Below are 20,090 nucleotides of genomic sequence, written 5' to 3' on the forward strand. Positions count from 1 at the left end.
CCTTGGCAGCGCCCTTCGAAAAAACACGTTAGCATGTTTGTGAATTATCTGTTTATTTGTTCGGACACCAATGTTTGTGTTTCATGCTTCAGAGACCACTTTTATCAAGAGAACGAAGTCTGTTTTTGCTTTATTTCTTTGACATTGTGAAACAGAAACCGTGCACATATTTAGTATTCAGTTTTCATTGGTCGGGTAAGATTTTGGGGTCCAGTTTTGACTTAAAATTGGGGCTATTGCCTTATAAAACTTGAGTTTGATGCTGCTTTCTTTTAACCTAAAACAATTAGCATTTCATTTATAAATTACGTGCTTTGGGTTCACGATATTTTGTTATTGAAGCGTAATATTTAACTGTAACATTGGCATATATATTTTATGTATAATAAACTTCCGCATTGATAAAGAAGTACTAGTGTTGACAGACATTGCATGCCATAATTGCCACTACCATCAGTTCTGTTCAATGTTGTTGACATAACGAAAATTTGTTTTCATTAGTTGGCTAAATCTAGCCGCATCCAAATAGAATTGTAAACAGGAACTTCATTTTTGACGTGAATTCCGCCAAGGGTTTTAGGGAGAGTATCGTACTATATCTTAGCTAACGAAGTTGTCTTCTTCTAAGAAACTTGTGGACTAAATAATTACGATCAGTATTCGAATTAGATTCACTCAAAATATGAAAGAAATAACTTTCCAAAGGAGAAAGAAATATAAATGAAAATATTATCTTTCGGGTTAGCGGTTAGCACATAACTCCAAAGTAGTTTTCCTATCGTAACATGGAGGTCTGCAGCAATTTTCATATCTATGTCAACGAAGCGAAGCCTACTGTATTATCTGGCGTATGACACTTATCCGTTTTATTGGTAATTATATATAAATTGTATTATACGCTTGACCTATAATATAGGCCAGTTACATGTCAATGTCAAAGGTCTTTCATTTCCCATCATCTATCAAACAAACAGTTTGACCTTTACCCGAACCAAGGCATTTCGTACTTACATTTGCTGTGAAAATATATCTACTTGAATCTTGTCAGAATGTAAATAATAGTTAACACTGATCTTGACTAAATAGCAGGAGTAATGTCATTGCAGTAAAATACTCTTTCAGAGACTTTCGATGATTTTGGAATCGTGGTATATAGCAGTTGAAGAATTATTCTATGCAGCAAATATCTGGGTGTATTATATTGTTATCCATGTATCTGATGCTGCCATTATTTAATCGTACACACAAAATTTCTCTTTGAAGAAAGTTTCTTGATAAATTAGAAATTTCTTTTGGCAGCTGGCGTATGACAGTACCTTGTAAAGTGTTCGTGTCTATGTGAATATGACGCATTAACAACATTAATTCAATAATTTCACCTTTAAGAAATAATTAATTTTTCTTTGTTATTATACTTAATCTGGCTTTCTGATTAGCCGTTTTTATACCACTTGTTATGTATGACACTAAATACATGTAGTTATGAGATAAGGGAGATAACTCCTATAGCTTTTTTTATCAATACATCCTATAAAGGTCATATCATTAATCTAGGTTATAGAAATTTCTAGAATATAATCATGTATAAACAAATATGTTTGTAAACATGTTGATTTTAAGTAGAGATCTAGAATGATCTATTTCCAGAAAGTTATGTGTGTTTATCTGTTTACTGCTTTTAGTTAGATATTTCTAGAAGTAGAAGGTTCTCCAATATTCTTGAATTAGGGTTTAGCTATATATACTCCAACTGTCCAAAGCTAATCAGAACTGTAATGAGACCTGTAATAAGACATATCAAGAATTGTACAGCGCCATATAAGATTCTATTGGGAGAGCTATTGTGACTTTATCTGTGGATTATTACAAAACTTTGTGTGGATTTATTCATATTGCCAGGAACTTTACAAATCATCGGTGGACATTCAATTTCCTTGTGGATTTGTGATTATTGTTAATTTGAAACCTGGAAGGATCAAGGATTATACCAGGACATTCGCATACAGATAAGTAACACTTTAAATCATCGTACTACTCTTGTACCACCACCAATTACTTTAGACATTGTAAACCATCTCTGTATAATATTGTATATATAATTAAATTGTGTTTTGAATTTAGCTGCTGGTTTCTCATTTCTGTTATTCGTTAATGTAACACACTATGAAACAACAGGCCCATGGGCCTTAACGGTCACCTGATAAAATTTGATTATACTTTGTTATGTCATTTATTAGCTAACTGATGTCTTTTAATCATGAAATATGAACATAGATCTAATAGGTCTACATACAATTTTCATTAAGATTGTGCATATTAACTCACATTAATATGTTCACAAGGTTCATTTATTATTATCGCAAAAGGCAATAACTCCATCATTAAGTTAAAGTCAAATCAAGCTGATTTTCTAACTCGATATCTTTCCAATGTTAGTCTATATACAAAGTTTAAATTAAGTTGGGTGCATATTTACAAAAGTTATCATATTTACAGGTTCGAATCATAATTATATGTGCAAAGCGCAATAACTCATGAAATTAACTGTTGAATCGAGCTCATTTTCGAACTTAACCGATATATTTCCAATGTTAGTCAACATACAAAGTTTCATTATGCTCAGTCCATATTTACACAAGTTATCGTGTTCACAAGGTTCAATAATATCGCAAAGGGTAATAACTCTGTAATTTACAATCGAATAAAGCTGATTTTCGAACTTGCCCGAGATCTTTCCAATGTTAGTCTACATACAAAGTTGTATAAAGCTCAGTTTATATTTACTCAAGTTATCGTGTTAACAAGGTTCAATTATTAATATTAGTGCAAAGAGCAATAATTGAGTAAATTACTATCGAATCATGCTGATTTTCAAACTTGTCGAAGATCTTTCCAATGTTAGTCTACATTCAAAATTTCATTAAGGGCAGTTTATATATACTTAAGTTATCGTGTTCACAAGGAAATGTTAACGAACGACACACGACGCATGACGACGGACAAAAGACTATCGAAATAGGTCACCATGACCTATGGTCAGGTGACTTAAAAAATCGGAGTATGGCGCGGAAACCCGACGTTATCGTGACATCACAAACATTGACGTTGCGTATTGATTTGGAAAAAATAATCAATTGAAAAATCAGTTGAATCGTACATGTAAACGTATATCATTTTATCTGGTAGTCCGGAAAATTAATTATAAACATTGATGTCACAATTTCTTAATCATACGCGGATTCACACAGTTTGTAAACATAATTGCTTTCATTTCCCGATAAGTTTAAATCATAATGACATCAATCCTTAAACAAAAAGCAGATATATTTTCACCGATTGTCGCCAAGATTTGTCACCATTAGATTAAATGACATCATGTTACTATCAATAACAGAGCCCGTTTCCATTGGATCGAGTCTTATTTGGCTTATCAACTCAATCATTTACCTTACAAATGCAAAATAAACATGTAAACTCAGCTTGTTAGCAAGTCAAACATTTTGCCCAATGGACGTTGATTGTGATTTAGCCCTGCAGGATGTTCCTAATGCTTATGGATGACCAAGTCAATTTACATTTGTATATGTCGCTATCAAATGTGGTATATATTATGTCCAAGTGTGTTCATCTAAAAAAGTAACAGATTAAGTTACTTTTAGTGTCTGTGCGTTCTGATTGAATTTTATATCAATACTTGGTGATGTGGATATCATCTAGTTAGTTTTGATACATGTTGTATGCTTGGTTTAAGATTTGCATGAAAAATAGAATCAATCAGTCATATTTTACTGCAGTTTTTATTCCGGTTTTGGAAAAAATACAAAATGAAAATATATTTTTTCTTTGTTTCATTACAGGATTTGATATTTTTCTATTAGGTTTTGGTAATGCAATAATGAATTTTTTTTTCATCTTTTCTAAAAACAAACAACACAATTTATGTTGTTTCCTAGTAATATTTTAATAAACCAGTAAAAGGTGATAATTTGATGGTAATTCAATTACATAATTATAGTCAATAAAATTGAACAGGAATAATAATCCTATTAAACATGTAAACACCCAGAAACATACCGTACATATACATAAACAAGTTAAGGCGATGGAAAGGTAAGGGTGATAACTCTGGCTGCAATCATTCATACACTTTAAAGTCATCAGCGACATCTGTTTAACATTGTCTGTTTTCAAATCTTAATAATTGGGCGGACATACAGATACAAATACATATGTGGCTTTGGCATTTAAAAATCGCATGAAAACACCTTACGTTTTTACAAAGTACGTTGTTCACGTAAGAAAGTATCTTTAAATATTGTTCAAGATTTGGTAAGGAGATAATCGCTCAGAGCTATTCAAGTAGTCTGATAAACGTGAGATTCCGTCTTCACGGAGTCAATATCAAGCCTTTCATAATTATCTTCCTGTCCTGGTACTTCATCGTATGTAACATCTGAAATATAATGGGGGAATTCAGATAAAACAAATGTTCAATACTAGTCTATACAGTGATAATGATGATATTATGTGAGACGAATTTGTTAACGAAATATATTTATCAAAGAAATGATAAAAACTTAATTAATTTGAAGATCTATGATAACTTGTTGAATGCTGAGCTTACTCTTGATAAACAATAATGAATTTGTGTCTTTTTTTGCTTTGCTCTTCTTAAAAGGAATCAGCTGTACCCATTGTGACATATCTGAGCTATTTTGACATGAACTAATTTTACTATTCGATGTTTTCGCCGGCATCTATAGTGTGACTGATATCGAAAAAAGGTATGGAAATCGTGTATTATCATTTGACAAATACTTGTACCTTTGTTTGCCTCGCCTCTACTAAGGTCTGACATATTTGTCACGTGATCATGGGTCTTGTTCTTTGATTGGAACCTCGAAAGACGTCTGACCAACACGATGACCACTATGACCAGAATGACAATGACCAGTCCAAATACAGTTCCTATTCCGATAGCTACTGCCGTTATACTTGAGCATTCTGCTTGTAACGTTGCTTGATAACGGAAAAACACAAATAAAACTTTAAATTGAATGGTTGATAATTCAACATCCTTTGTTACGAGTAATGCCATTAAAATATTACTTCAGACGCCCATTAAGGAACCAAAATGGCTTCGCCATTTGTAACGTCACTTCTAATCGGCTGAGACAACGGCGTATGATTTTATAGCAAAGGAGTTCCAGTTATCCTTCGGTAGCAATTCTCTTTATTCGCGGATTAAGATTATTATGTCTCCATAACATTAAAATCTATTTAAGTTAATCTTTAATTAATTTCATGCTGATACGTAATATCCTTTACATTAAACACTAAATATTTTTTTGTTTTTAATTTATCGACAGCACTTAGCAATTGCATTGAATAATCCAATCTATCAAGAATTTCATTTCAGTGTCTCAGAAAAAAAGTAGAAAATTATTTGTGACAGATGATTTCTAAACGTATTATTAAGTAATTACAATGTACATATCAAACTGTGAGGTTTATTTTTGCTTTATACTGTTAATGTATCTGACTTTACACTTACCTGAACATAAACCCGTTTTCTGATCACAATTATTTCCTGGACAGGTAGATGGACAGCCTCTATCACAATGGTCATTGTAGAATCCAATGGTACAACCGTCTATATGCAGTATTCAAACGTTTTATCAGTAACATTCAAAATAGAATGAAACTTGAGACCTGAATTTATTCCCTAAAATATGATAGCATCATATAATTTTATTTCTTTTTTATAATTCGCATAAATATCAAAATATCAATATGTGAGTTTATTAATAACACATAAAATAAAGCGCATGTTATGTTATAAGAACATTTAACGTTGTGATAATGTGACTAGAGTTAAATTTTTATAAATACGTAATAATGTATAAAATGCATATATCGAGGTTTTGAAACAGCTAACACATCTTATTTCATCAACATAAACATGATTGTACATATCACAATCTATATAATGCGAATCAGTGATAACTTTTATTAGTTTCTTTTCTATCACCTGTAGCAGGTCCTTAATTTATAACGCAGATATGTGAGTTAATTCGACAAATTTCAAAATGGCTACCCTATGTTTAAATTACAATCGTAATTATATGTAGAACGATAACTAAAGCACGTCACAGTGAAGACCTTAGCGTTTGGGTAATAACGTTGCGAAGGAATATTAACTCGGTATTTCTAAGAATGGAAACATCGAGTTCATATGCTATATATCAAACCTCACGTTGCTATGTCATAGCAAAAGAAAATAGAGGAAAATAAGAATATAACTCATATATTAACATAATATATCTTGATTTATATTGATATTGTTCACATCACAATAACACCACCAGCTAGAGCTATTGTCATTTTTATTACCTTTACAGTGTCCATTCTCCTGAAAACATACATTATTGATGCAGTTTTCCGGACAAACCGCAGAACAAAAATACCCATGGTAACCATCAACACAGCCTGTACTCACAAAAAATACAGATATCACAGCAATACAGAAAGAAAATATCATATTATACATGATAATAAATGGCATTAAATTTTATTTGCTACTATCACTTGAAGATATTGAATGCTATATTCTGTTGTAGGTACTCATATTGTCAAGGTGACGTCTACGTCACTTAACTAACAGACGAAAATGTCTGTATGTAGATCTGAACTATAAATCGTGATAAATGTCATTTTTAATTAGCATCATCATATACATGTAAAGAGTGTTTACTTGATTGACAGTTTCATCAAGATGTCGTAAAGGAGTGTGACAGAAACTAATGTGCTTCCTCTTTAATTACATTTACTACCTAGGATCATATACAGATAAATTATCATCAGGTAAGTTAAGGTCAATTTCAGATCACTTTTATCTGATATTTTCTCATGTTAAGTTTTTACCTGAAAAGGGCAAAATGCCAAATCAGGTCAAAAATTTGACCTTAAAATTGATCTGAAAATAAACATAAACAATTTCCGGAAATGTTTTTGCAGATTTTGACCTTCTCTTCTCGGAAATTTGCTTGAAAATATTTCAGGTGAATTTCAATTGAATTTCAGGTATGATTGACATGAATATATTTTGCCTGTGTATATCTCAGATAGAACAGTTCAGTTCAACAGGATAGTTTAACAAGTAGTTTTTTCAAAAATCTGTTAAAGGAAAGACATGTATTCTACGCTTACCTTCACAGCGACCATCCGTTTGTTTGCATTTGGCGTCCATACATTGATCCGAACAGTTTTTGTCACAAGTCAGTCCGTAATGCCCAACTTGACAAGCTGACAAACAAAGGAAAGATTTACAATTACCATACAATCATCGCAAAAAAGGTTAACAATCAAATGGTCAAAGTTGTTACTAGACATAACATAATCATTTTTATCATTTTTTCCATAGATAAAAAATAGACAAAGAGCTCCAAAGTCATGCTCAATAAAATTTAAAATTATCAAAAATTTCATTGAACTGGGTCACAATAATTTACATTCTGAATAGTCAAAGTTTGAGCTATTTTGAAGATTGATTTATCCTTGTAGGCAATAAATTGACTTCAAGAAATGAGATAACTGTCGACTGAATTATGATTTAGCTACTGTAATTTTACAAATGTAGAATATTGTTTAATTCATATATACCCATAGTTTGAAATTTGATTCTACATATTGCGACTAGTATCAAAAACAATACATCATTGCAAATTGTAATTAGTTTGAATATGTTGCTTTTGTTGAAACTGTATTCATTGAATATACATAATAAAATGTACTTCGTTTTACAGATTTAATTAAAAAAATATTACAATACCTTTGCATTCTGCAGTGGATCTGTCACACTCGTCATAGCAGTTGATTGGACAGTTCTTGGTACAGTCCAGTCCGTAAAGACCAGCGACACACTCTGAAACAGAAGTCAACATCGATGTATTAGAATATATAAATCAAATATGTCATATACTGCCAGTGAAAGGAAATCAGTAGATGCTTTGTTATTCCCACAAATTCGTATTAAAGCATTATCATCTTTAACTTTTCATTTTGTAAGTCCTTCCCTTCGTTCGGTCTACAAAGAGTTAATTACAAAATATATCTTTATACATATATAAACATACAGAAAACAAAGAGTTAAAGAAATAAAACAAATATTATGCAAACAAATTGACACTATGCAAACAAATTGACACATAATTCAGTTTAATAGAATTATGTTAAAAGATTATGAAACATAACATAATCTAGAACATCTCAATATTGATATTAAGGTGGGGGTTCGATAGAACAGGGCCAAAAAATATGAAAAAATCTCAAAGAGGAACTAAAATAATAAAAAATTGGGCGGGTATACAAAGGGTGGGTTTTTGGCAATTTGTTGAGTTATTATCAATAAAATGTTGCACAAAATGTATGCCAATATGGCGCCCGTGAAAATTTTTTCTTAGATGAAGGGCTGATGGCTTAGCCAATCAGATTCTTTTACAAAAGGGTGACGTCATACGGTACCCCAAATAAGGGACAGTCAAGCAAAGGGGAATAACTCCTACTTAAATTGTACACAATTACTTCTATATGTGTCAGTACATAAAATTAGCTATACGTATAGCTTGCATTTATACATATATAAAGTATATTTTTCTATTCAGACCATAGCAAAGTATTTTTATAACCGTCCTTCGTTTTTTACCTGTACAATGGCCGGAGCTCTGGTCACAGGCTCCGTTTTTGCAGTTAGTTGAGCATGATTGATAACAATCATTTCCATAAAATCCAAGAACGCATTCTGAAATGATTTACAAAAGCTTCAGGTTCTGTATGAAAAAAGATGGAATTTAAGGATGCTTGACGTTCAGAGGTAAAATAAAAGCTAGTAAGTGTGATACCTTCACAGAATCCTGTGTTCTGAAAACAACTGTTGTTCACACAATTGGATGGACAGCTCTGATCACATTTACTGCCGTGGAATCCTGCTTTACATGCTGAAAACGAACAGAATCAAAATCAATCAAGGAATCTTAAATAAGTAGGATGTAATTAAAATTATAAAATACTAGTTTCAAAAATAAAAAAAAAATATTAATCATTTTTCTGAAACCCAAGAAAGATAACATCAGTGATGATATTTCGTGATAATCTTATCTCACGGATGTCTTTTTTATCAATTGGAAGTAAAACGTATTATTGTAACTTGCCATTGACTTTTGATTGACGTTAAGGGCTGTCCTTGGGTATACCGGTAGGCATAGCACTTCGAGCATCCTATAGTAAATGATGGTTTCTCCGTCTTTACTACAATTTTATTTAGCAATCTCGCAAAGACCGTCTTTGGGTTATAAATTTCTCATAAGGCATAATGCGGTTATTGCAAATGAAAATGCGTCAAATAATTTTACAATATGTATTATGTAAAAGTCATGTTGTAAACCTGTATGTGACTTATTAATGTTAGATTGAAATTAAAACACACATACGATAACAATCTCCAGTAGTTTTGTTGCAAACAGGATCGGCGCAACCAGTCGAGCAAGGGTTGCATGTGGATCCAAAAAACATATCTTTACAATCTAAAGAAAATAAAGAGTGAAAACATAAACAATTTTAATAATTCAGATTATTGAAAGAAATATAACACAGACACAATATTTAAAGCTTCATGAATAATTAAAACTTCGTAAAAGTAACGAATTTGTTTAGCTAGTGTAATATATGAAATTTGTATCACTTGCTATTCTAAAATTTCTTTTTCATTTTTATGATTATTAAGATAAAGATAACCTTTAAGATCAATGTCATTTTTATTTGAGAATACATGAATCTATGAAAAACATTCCGTAATAAATGTCCTTGTGATGATTTATTATGATACCTGTACATGTCCCGTTATTCTGTAAACAGGTTCTATCTTTACAGTTTCCAGAACACATCTTATCACAGTTATTGCCGTATAATCCGTTATTGCACCCTAAAGATACAAAACACAAATTCTATACATAATTTGTTCGGCTTTGTTTTAAATTCAAATGAATTTATGTGATGTTCAGGGATATCAAATTATTTCACAATACTTTTGATCGGAGTTGAAATTGACGATTGTGTTTATAGCGCCGTTACAATAAGCGTACAAGTGTCGGCCAGTCTAGTGGGTGGTTTCGGTGATTGGTAGCTAGTCAGTTGCAAGATAGCTAGTCAGTTTTCCAAAGACAGCCAATAAGCTGTGTAAGCGCGGGTTTCATTGGCTGTCATCTCAATGTACATTTTAAGGGCGGAGCTAACAGTCGGAAACGTCTGTCGGCGATTACCAAGATCAGAAACGTATACTGTACAGATATACACTGTACATACGATCGGCTACTGTTGTAGCGGGAAAAATATCACCTTCTGACTGCCTGTTCCGCTACTGAAAAGTCCCTCTATAAAAGTGTGGGAAACCAAATAAGGTACGACCGACCATCGTGTCTTGTCAAAGTACATTACGATCAAACACGGCTTTGACACATACCTGGATGTTAGTAGGGGATGTTAGTTTAGCTGTAGACGTCGAGTTTTATAACTTTATCACCAGTATTTAATCAGATAGATGCATTTGAATCTAATGTTGACAATATCTCGGCTAAAATCGACCGACATTTTGTTAACTACCGCTGCGCCTTTGCCAACCTCCGAGAACATTACCTGTGAGGCCCTGTGAGGTCACGCACAAATGAATTAGATGGATTATAAGTATTTAATCGATGTATTCAAACTCGACGTCTACAGCTAGAATAGCATTCAGGTAGGTTTCAAAGCCGTGTTTGATCGGAATATATTTTGACAAGACCTGTCGTATCTGATTTTTTCCCACACCTAAAGCGGGAGCAAAAAATCCTCAATACATTCGTTTAATAAGCGAAACAAAACAATAACGAAATTTTAATACAGCGAATGATTGTATACATTGTAAACATAAAAATAGTACACAATGTGAGCAAACACGGTGTACAACAGAGTCGGTTTGAACATCAAAGATCCGCTGGCTCCGCCTACTTCTCAATGCTGTCGGCGATCTTGTCTGTCGGGGGGGGGGGGGGGCAAACCAGTCAGGCTACCGATGCTTCAGTCAATCAGCGCCTTCGTTACATGCCTAGTAAAAACTACTCTACTGCATCAGTTACCAGCCTACTGCATCAGCTAGCAGCCTACGTGTCTATCGAGTGAATGAATGTAAACGGGAACACTTGTTGTAACGGCGCTGTAAAATCATGTTTCATCACAATTAAGATAGTTAGAAATTAATTAAACATTCAACTATTCCGCAACTAAAAAGGGCAACCTAAGTTTGCAGAGCAAGTCAAGTAAAATATTTTGATTGTTTTTCAAACCAGTGTAGATTAGAATACGTGATGTTTCGTTGTGACACAATATCAGCGTTTAATTGTGACAGATTACATATTGACCCTATAATATAGTACAACCCAGTACTTAACCAATCATTTAACAGGACATACCGAAACAAAACCCAGAATCTTTCTCACAAGAGTTGGTTTTGCAGTTAGCTGGACATTCAATGTTGCAGAATTCGCCATACGTCCCGGGAAAACAATCTGTAAAAAAATATTAACCATCGCATATGTGTTGCTTATTCTCTACTTTCAGCTACAAATGAAGTATCTAACTTGTTAATGTTTAGCATTCATGTATCTGTTTGCAGTTATTTTTCAGTCGATGGAGTTTTTACAAGTGTCAACACGTGTCTTGTTTTTTGGAATGTTTACATTGAAGTAACATGAATCAAATGAGGTTAATATTAAGATCTGTTTCAGTATTATAAGTCTCACTTACAGAAACATGTCCCGGTTGTAGAATTACAGTTACCACCATAACACGCTGCTGAGCATCGACTGTTGTGACAAACCATACGGAGAGTTCGATTCCGTCATGACGGAAAATGGACCATCGCTATACATCAGTATTATAAGTCCTATCGGACATAACATGTCCATGTCATACAATGGGACTTCCTGTCAAAGGGATACAATGTGCGTAGTACTTTATGTATGAGGTAACAAATAGTTTTCATTCAAGAGCTAACTTACCGTATAGTGTATGTAAATCACTACATATATGTAACTCAGGAAATGCATTGCGCATAATGGTGTATCATTTTTCCTATCTCACTAAAGGCTTTCCCGGTTTTGGATAGTATGCAGTATATGAAAACAATTAAGGTAAATACCTCAACATATTTTGACAGTTATACACAGTCTGTTAAATATTTTTAGCGCTACATCGAATAAAGTATGTGCTATGTTTGTAACCTGGGTAAAAACATAAAACCAGACTCCGATTGAAATTGAAATATGCTATTTATTAATTTAACAAATGACGAGTAAAAATTACAATGAAAGCTATCATATCCATCAAAGTACAATACAAACTTGTACTTAAACTATTCAATCAAATATATCTAAAAAAAATATACCCAGGGCTACAGAGATGGGGGTCGAATTATGCCCCCATCATTGCAGATCCCTGGTATTGACATATAAAAAGGAGGATGGGGTGGATGGCAGTTTTCTACAATTCCGCACTGACCCACGAGTGAAAATTCATGGCGCCCAGTGAATTTGTTTTTCTTCTAACTGGCACATGCGCAATGCTAAGCCAAGAACGACAACCCCGTATGGGGTTTGTCATCCTGGCTAAAACATCACAAGTAGTCTCCCTTGTTATATATATAAAATAATAATAACGATTAGCGCTAAAACCATTTATGTTTAACACACATAAATTAGTATTTAGCGTTACATCGAATAAAGGATGTGCTCTGTTTGTAACCTGGGTTAAAAAATAAAACCAGACTCCGATTGAAATTGAAATATGCCATTTATCAATTTAACAAATGACGAGTAAAAATTACAATAAAAGCTATTATATCCATCAAAGTACAATACAAACTTGTACTTAAACTATTCAATCAGATATATCTCAAAAATTATACCCAGGGCTACAAAGATGGGGGTCGAATTATGCCATTATATAGACCAAACAACTCTGCTATGCTTGGGTTGTTTGGCTATATCTCCCATCCTCATATTTTTCTAATTGGCATGGGTGGGATTTACATCTACATGTACCAAAGATGCATTTAGTGACATATTCATAATAAAATTACATACTTACCATACACCTCTACTTCACACAATTCCAGAATCGCGTTTTCACTATACCAGCTGCGACGCGTAGTATCGTTTCTATAGTTATAGACGGTGACGTAGCGGGCTACATACGGACACTCATGTGTCACCACCAACTGGACGTCTGCTCTGTTTCTACTCTGGTCTTTGTAACAGAGCACGCCGTCTGTCGGGGTGTCAGTGGTATTGGATAAGTAAAGGTGATAACCGCCAAATCTATGTTGATACTGGTCTGTAATGAGGACGGTAAATAGCTGTGGCAATTATTTACATGTACTTTTAATCAAACATATTTACACTTAGAGTTTCCGAGAGACGAGATTTTATGTACCACATTATACGCATACATAAACTTACCTCGATAGTAAATGGCGATATCGTTGACTGTCATCAGCTCTCCCAAATCAACACGCCACCAAGCCTCTGTTTCACCGCCTGCCGTGTGTATACAGCAATCTGAATATACATCTCTATTTTGACATCCATCCACAGCATTACTGGCCACCCATTTGTTATTAACACTATTCTGTTCAGCTTGCTTATTAAAGGCAACATTATCTGCAATATCAGTTGAATAAATCTGTTATTTCAATAAAATAAGATATTGATTACATTGATGTGAGAAATAACACACAATTTTGCATACATTAGAAAAAGCTATTTATATATCAACATTACTTAATGTTTATCTAAGCAAAGTGTTCATTGTGGTAATACTCGATTCGTTAGGTATATTTCCCCTCATACATCTTAGTATGAATCGAATACATAATGATAATCTTGTCTCGCTAACCTTTACTGGCCATCATGTATTCTTGTGGCTTCCATTTTGTGACTCCGATTGAGCATACTACTGTAATTGTGACACATCTTTGTCAATTTGTTATGCTAAAGGCATTCGACCCCATCTATTCGCCTATTAACTTAGTTCAATATTCAAATATCCTGATCTAATTTATTCCAAGCAACTATTTTGAGTTTTTTTATCTTAATCGCACTAAAAGGCGAGATACAAAATTCAATTGGCCATTAATTGACCGATCGCAAAACCGTACGAAGCCACGCCTCGAGCTCGTACACATACGTTCACTGTCGGAGCAAATAGCGTAGCATATACAATACAAAACACAAAATCACGTGCGTTTGATTGACAGCCAGTGATCCGTTATTTCTATCGATGCATTGTCTTTCACACTATTATTCTTACAGTAAAAAATAGCATAGGGAATTGAAGAAGAAAAAGAGCTTAAATGAAATAAATTAAACGAGTGTATCTTATACGCTTTCATTTGTTTCAATATCGCAAGGCAACACTAAAGAAATACTGTAATATATATCACTGTGACTCACCACAGGAACACATTAAGTACAGGGGAGGCGGTCCTTATTTATTTTTAGCTGTCAACAAAAATACAGTGCCCTATATCTGCACTTGTTCGCGCAAAGGACTGTCTTTTTTCAGTTTTATGTACGAGTTATTAAACTCAAAGGCATTACAAATCATACTTATTTGAAAAAAATTATTCATCAATCAATTCTTCTTATTTGCCCTAACTCCAGACATCATTTTATACTCCCCAATGTTCATCGAACCCACCAGGAAGTAAACTTTTTCACTTATCCAGCAGACTGAAGTTTATTTATAAATCAATTGTCAAAATATAAAGCCCTGTACTCACCTTCAGATCTACCAGAGCTACACAGGACGAGCAAGATAATCCATACTTCTCTGGGAAACATTATTCTCCTTATCCACAAAAGCATCTCTTTCCCCAGTGGTACATCACAAACGAAACCAGGAAGTACTTAATATTTCTCCTTCATGTCCTATTTGCCTGCTTTTACTCGTCTCATATGTTTACATTTAAGCATCATTCTCAGCATCTTTCGGGGTTATGAAGTCATAGAAAAAACGGAAGGATATTCTTAATAGACGCGAAGCGTCTATGAAAAAAATGTCAGTCCGTTTTCTGTCTATGACTTCATAACCCCAAAATATATTGAGAATAATGCTTATAATTTAATTCACATAACTCAATAAGGTACTAATTAGGCATTTCTGTAATTGTAATTATTTTATAATAAAAAACAAATGAGTTGTGGGGCATTGCTATCTTTCCAAATAATTAAGTTTGGCCAGTGACTGTGCCCCGCTTTTAAAATTCCCCGCGAAAATATTTTGTATTTATGACGTCATAATAAGTGACGTACAAGTCTTTCGGTCTATGGTAAAATAACTTTAAAAATCTAACCAATAGAAATGAGCGTGACATATGAAATTTAATTGTATTCGAAAACGCAAAACTACACGTTTCAAAATCTCACATAACATTCAATAATTAATTGCATCCCAAAAAATATCCACAGCACTACGTCCTATATGGAATTAAGTACTTATTGTGCATGCTCCAAAAGCAAAACAAATTTTATATGCATTTTTTGTGTTAATTAGACACATATAACTACTATGATACATAGGTTATAAAAAAATATGGGTTTCGTTTATGCTTAGACAGCAGTGGAGCATCTTTAACTCTTGGCTCCCAAAATGTGTTCATGAAGCAAGATCTGCGTCCTTGATGCGCGTACCCCCGATGTTTAAAACAGGCGTTGGCAAGCTCGCCAGTACTATAACAGGATAGTAGAATTTAATGCAATTTGGCAAGTATGTAGTCAAGGATAACAAAATGAGCATTAACTGGATATTGCAAAAAACAGAATCCACTTATATCCATATGCCTTCAAGTAGTTTTACTACATGTAATATAATAGTAAAAGTATTCATAGATATTATTGAGTTTCGCCTCAACATAACACTCGGTGAAATATACAATTATCGACCAATATTCGGGTGGATATGTTGAGTTATCAACCCGAGTAAATGACATACATGTAACCTGCACCCGTGGGATAAATCACCGAATCTAACTGGAAACAAGTCAATAACAGTTTTATTAATATGATATTTACACGAGATATTAGCCCCTTCAAACCTATGCTAAAATTGACAGGAAGCCATTAAACAAATATGTTCTTTTTCCAAGAGCAGTTCATCCATATTAGTATATGATAAATATAAACGTATTATTTCTTATGGTAACTTTCATTCTTTCGCACAATTTTGCCATGTTTAGCCGCAGAGTGTTTAACGCTCTACTGTGGGAGATAAATAGAGAATACATCGTTAGTACCTTTCAATGCAAGGTTTCTTTTGGTGCGAGACTAAGGAAAGCCGAGATGATGAAACAATATAAAAATACTAATAAAAAACATCAAAGAATTACTTTACAATACATACATGTACCTCTGCTATGAGCCAAGCAAAAGACGACACCACAATACCAGATTTTCGATATCGTAAAAATGACGTCATTCTGCTGAATGTGATGTCACGTTTTAGCAGAATTGAACAACATTTAATTCACTGGAATATTAAAACTCTTGGTCAAGTTAGAAAAAGTTCCGCCAGATATGGAACAACTTCACGTGATCGTATTGATGGATAAATAATTTTGTATTGACGGATAAAGCAATAGTTTATCCGGCATTAGTTATCCGTCATTGGAGTGGAATTACAAGTCTTATTTCATTGGAGTGGAATTAATTTTTTTCTGTTTCTTGTTTATGTAAATGTATTTGCCTTTACAACGGCTTATTTGTCACTGATAAATATTTTATAAAAAATGCAGTAATTTATGATGCATTATTGTAATATTCAGTAATAAAAATTCCATAGAGAATACATGGTCAGTATCTTCCAATACAAGGTTTATTTTGGTGCAAGACTTAGGAAGGCCGAGGTCGAGGCTTTGCCGAGTCATCTCGGCTTTCCGTATCGAGCACCAAAATAAACCTTGTATTGTAAGATACTAACCGTTTATTCTGTTTATCCTGCAACCATTATGACATTCAAAACGAAAGCAAAGTGTCAGTTATTTACTTGGTTCGCTCAAGCCGAGACGCTTCTTTGATGCTGAGGGAAATATTCATTCACTAAACCAAATAAGAGTGCCGCCATACGAGATTTCGATATTGTAAAAATGACGTCATTTCGGTAAATGTGACGTCACTTTTTAGCGGGTTTGAATGACATTTCATTCACCAGAGTATTAAAGTTGTGGGTCAAGTTAGAAAAAAAATTCCGTCAGATGTGGAACAAATTCACGTGATTGTATTGACGGATAAAGCATTTTTTATTGCTATAGATATCGGTCAGTAGGCGGGACAGTTGCAGGATAAAATAAAATCCGCGCAAATAATTATTACAACTGTAAATATCATACAGTATCAATCTCTGTTCGGACAAAACAATTCAAAATGAACATATACAACGTTTCGCATATTGGATAGCTTAAATGAAATATGAATTATCACTGTACCACTGTTCTAACAGTTTATATTGCAAAAATAACCATAAGTATAGTTTTAGTTTAAATATTTAATGACTATTTACATATGGAATAGATCACAAGACAATACAATTTACTCGCTCAAACCTTCAGAAACACATTACCATAAATGATATAATAAAACTTATTAAAAGATGTTATCCGAGTTTTATTAAAATATTAAGGGGACGTAACCAAGCATCTGTTCTCTTACCATCAGCTATCATCTCTGAGTCCATTATGGAAGGGTCAGTGTCAATGGCTTTAGAGATCTGTTAGGTAAAGTTTGCTTTGGGGGGGCTACGTGGATGCCTTGTGATTTCCTGCCGGGCGCTAGTGCTATTTTAACACAACCGAGGTCCATTGCACAGAAGAGTTCCGAAACATGGTGGGAATATTCACGTATAGACTTTCAGACGGAAAAATTGTAGGAATATTATTTACATTAATAGTAATTAGTAATTCTCTCACGTGCGATACACAGAAATGATGATAGCTTTAAAAGGAAATGGAACAATCAACCCTGAAAACTTTATACACAATTACAGGTAAATATTTAAGTTGAGAATATCTCATTTACTAACCTTATTTACAATGATTTTACGATATTTTCCTCACTCTAACAACGGCTTTCACTCACAATATAAGCTTATGTACAGGTAGGCACAATAAGTTATTATTATTACCCGGCGAATATAAAGACCTTATTATCTCTCACATAACTAGATACGACAGATTAATGCTATCACAGTAACGTAACAACTGGAATGTTGACAGCACACAATGTGATTGGATGTGAAATTACGTCTACTATCATAAGCCATGACAACATAATAACCCTGGTCAAAAGTCAAAACTTGTTAGATAATACAGAAATATATCTAAATGATTTGTACAAACTAATGGCAGAACCAGATGTTCCAGTAGTAGTGAGCACGCCACCAACCATATATATAAGAATGCTGGTTGCAATCATAAATTCAAATTGAAGAGTTATGACTGCCGGACTGTCCTAACTGTTAGTGTTTGGGGACTGAACGAAGGGCGGGATTGCTCACAAGATCTGTCTAGGTCATCAGACTGCATTCCTTAAAATAAGTTAGATAGAAATCATCAGGTCAGACCTATATGGATATTTAGGTTATCACATACTTTCTGAGATTTAAAAAAACATTTTATATCTAAAATAATGCTTCGTAAACGATACTATTTTGTATAAAGAAATCCTTGGTATACGACTAAATGATAAAGATTAACTTGAATATATTTTATGTTATGGAGCGCCAACATCATTTCAAATACCTCTAAAGTATACTCTAAATTAATGTTTTTCTCCACAACATGAAACGATTTATTCAAGCAACCCTTACTAAGATGCAGAACTTTTTTTTAAATTTTACAACAAAGATATCATTTATTTCACTTTTGAATAATGATTATATAATAATATCTGCATAAACATGTATCATACAACGCCGTGCGAAGTCGTTCTTCCCATGAATTATATTTATCGCAGCTTCTATTGGGAAAGACATTCGTCGAAAGCAATTTGGGTCCGGTGCGCCGCTGTTTGTGACGTCAACAGTTATCAGGCAAATTATTGACTGGTCCAACAGTTCCTGAGAATTCGTAATTATTTTCTAGCAATTTGTTGTACATTTATAAAGAGAGTCAGGTAATGAGTATAATGATTTAAAATCACTTCGAATTTCATCATCGTTTTCTGTAAAATATTTAATTGATATGTCATGCAACTCTCTTAACATGATTTACTGCACAGTTGTCTTGAGAACAGTTTCGTAAGCGTGTGCTGGTTCTCTACTCAGAGCGTCCAGTTGTTGGTACCGGTCACCATCTGTATTGTCCGTTCTAAGGCCTCCTATTTCGTCGTATGTTGTATCTGAAAATATATACAACAAAACGTCACCTGCAAAACCAAAACGTATTTTCAACATTGTTTGATGTAAAGAGCACACTGTATTGATAGTATGTGTCGAAATTGATATGAAGGAAAAACTATTCCGGAAAACAGACGACGACCAAAAATGATTCAGGTTAATACATTGAATTCGAGATACTAAAAAGACGTGAATAAATATTTTGACATGCTTTTTGTGGCGTCGCCAGGATGTGGAAATTTTTAATGGTATTTTACTTACGTCGTTGTGGTATCTCTAAACACCCGTATTGAACACCACTGTCGGTAGACTATCGAATGACCTAATTGTGATGATTATATTAAACAAATCACCTGTGTTACTTTGTCATTGTCATGCTACATATAGAGTGGAGTGCATGCTAATCCTGTTATCATGATCAGTTAACGTACATGCTATCCACAGGTGAGAATAGTATAACACAAAGGATATCATGCTCCAAGATTACGAATTAGTCTAAGGCTATTCTAATAAAGACTTTATTTTTTCTTGTCTTTCTTTGTCTTGCCAACCAACGAGGACGTACTTATTCTTATTTTGTTTTTAACAAAATACTGTTTCAGACTAAATTAAAA

General features: G+C 33.5%; 1 protein-coding gene across 1 annotated transcript in view; it reads right to left on the bottom strand.

Annotated features, from left to right (window-relative positions):
- Window positions 1-3,781: 3,781 nt before the first annotated feature.
- LOC138326374 (neurogenic locus notch homolog protein 1-like) overlaps window positions 3,782-20,090 on the bottom strand; it is a 42,808-nt gene continuing 26,499 nt past the window's right edge. Inside the window, exons 23-37 of the mRNA XM_069272485.1 lie at window positions 19,352-19,478; window positions 14,870-14,886; window positions 13,548-13,748; window positions 13,177-13,422; window positions 11,502-11,597; window positions 9,884-9,979; window positions 9,489-9,581; window positions 8,901-8,996; window positions 8,705-8,800; window positions 7,832-7,924; window positions 7,210-7,305; window positions 6,394-6,489; window positions 5,555-5,653; window positions 4,825-5,019; window positions 3,782-4,453 (exon numbers count right to left, since the gene is read on the bottom strand). Coding sequence (XP_069128586.1) covers window positions 4,356-4,453; window positions 4,825-5,019; window positions 5,555-5,653; window positions 6,394-6,489; window positions 7,210-7,305; window positions 7,832-7,924; window positions 8,705-8,800; window positions 8,901-8,996; window positions 9,489-9,581; window positions 9,884-9,979; window positions 11,502-11,597; window positions 13,177-13,422; window positions 13,548-13,748; window positions 14,870-14,886; window positions 19,352-19,478 — 1,745 coding nt within the window. The 3' untranslated portion in view covers window positions 3,782-4,355. The remainder of the gene's footprint in view (window positions 4,454-4,824; window positions 5,020-5,554; window positions 5,654-6,393; window positions 6,490-7,209; window positions 7,306-7,831; window positions 7,925-8,704; window positions 8,801-8,900; window positions 8,997-9,488; window positions 9,582-9,883; window positions 9,980-11,501; window positions 11,598-13,176; window positions 13,423-13,547; window positions 13,749-14,869; window positions 14,887-19,351; window positions 19,479-20,090) is intronic.

The sequence above is a fragment of the Argopecten irradians genome, chromosome 6 (assembly GCF_041381155.1).
Source record: "Argopecten irradians isolate NY chromosome 6, Ai_NY, whole genome shotgun sequence".
NCBI lineage: Eukaryota > Metazoa > Mollusca > Bivalvia > Pectinida > Pectinidae > Argopecten > Argopecten irradians.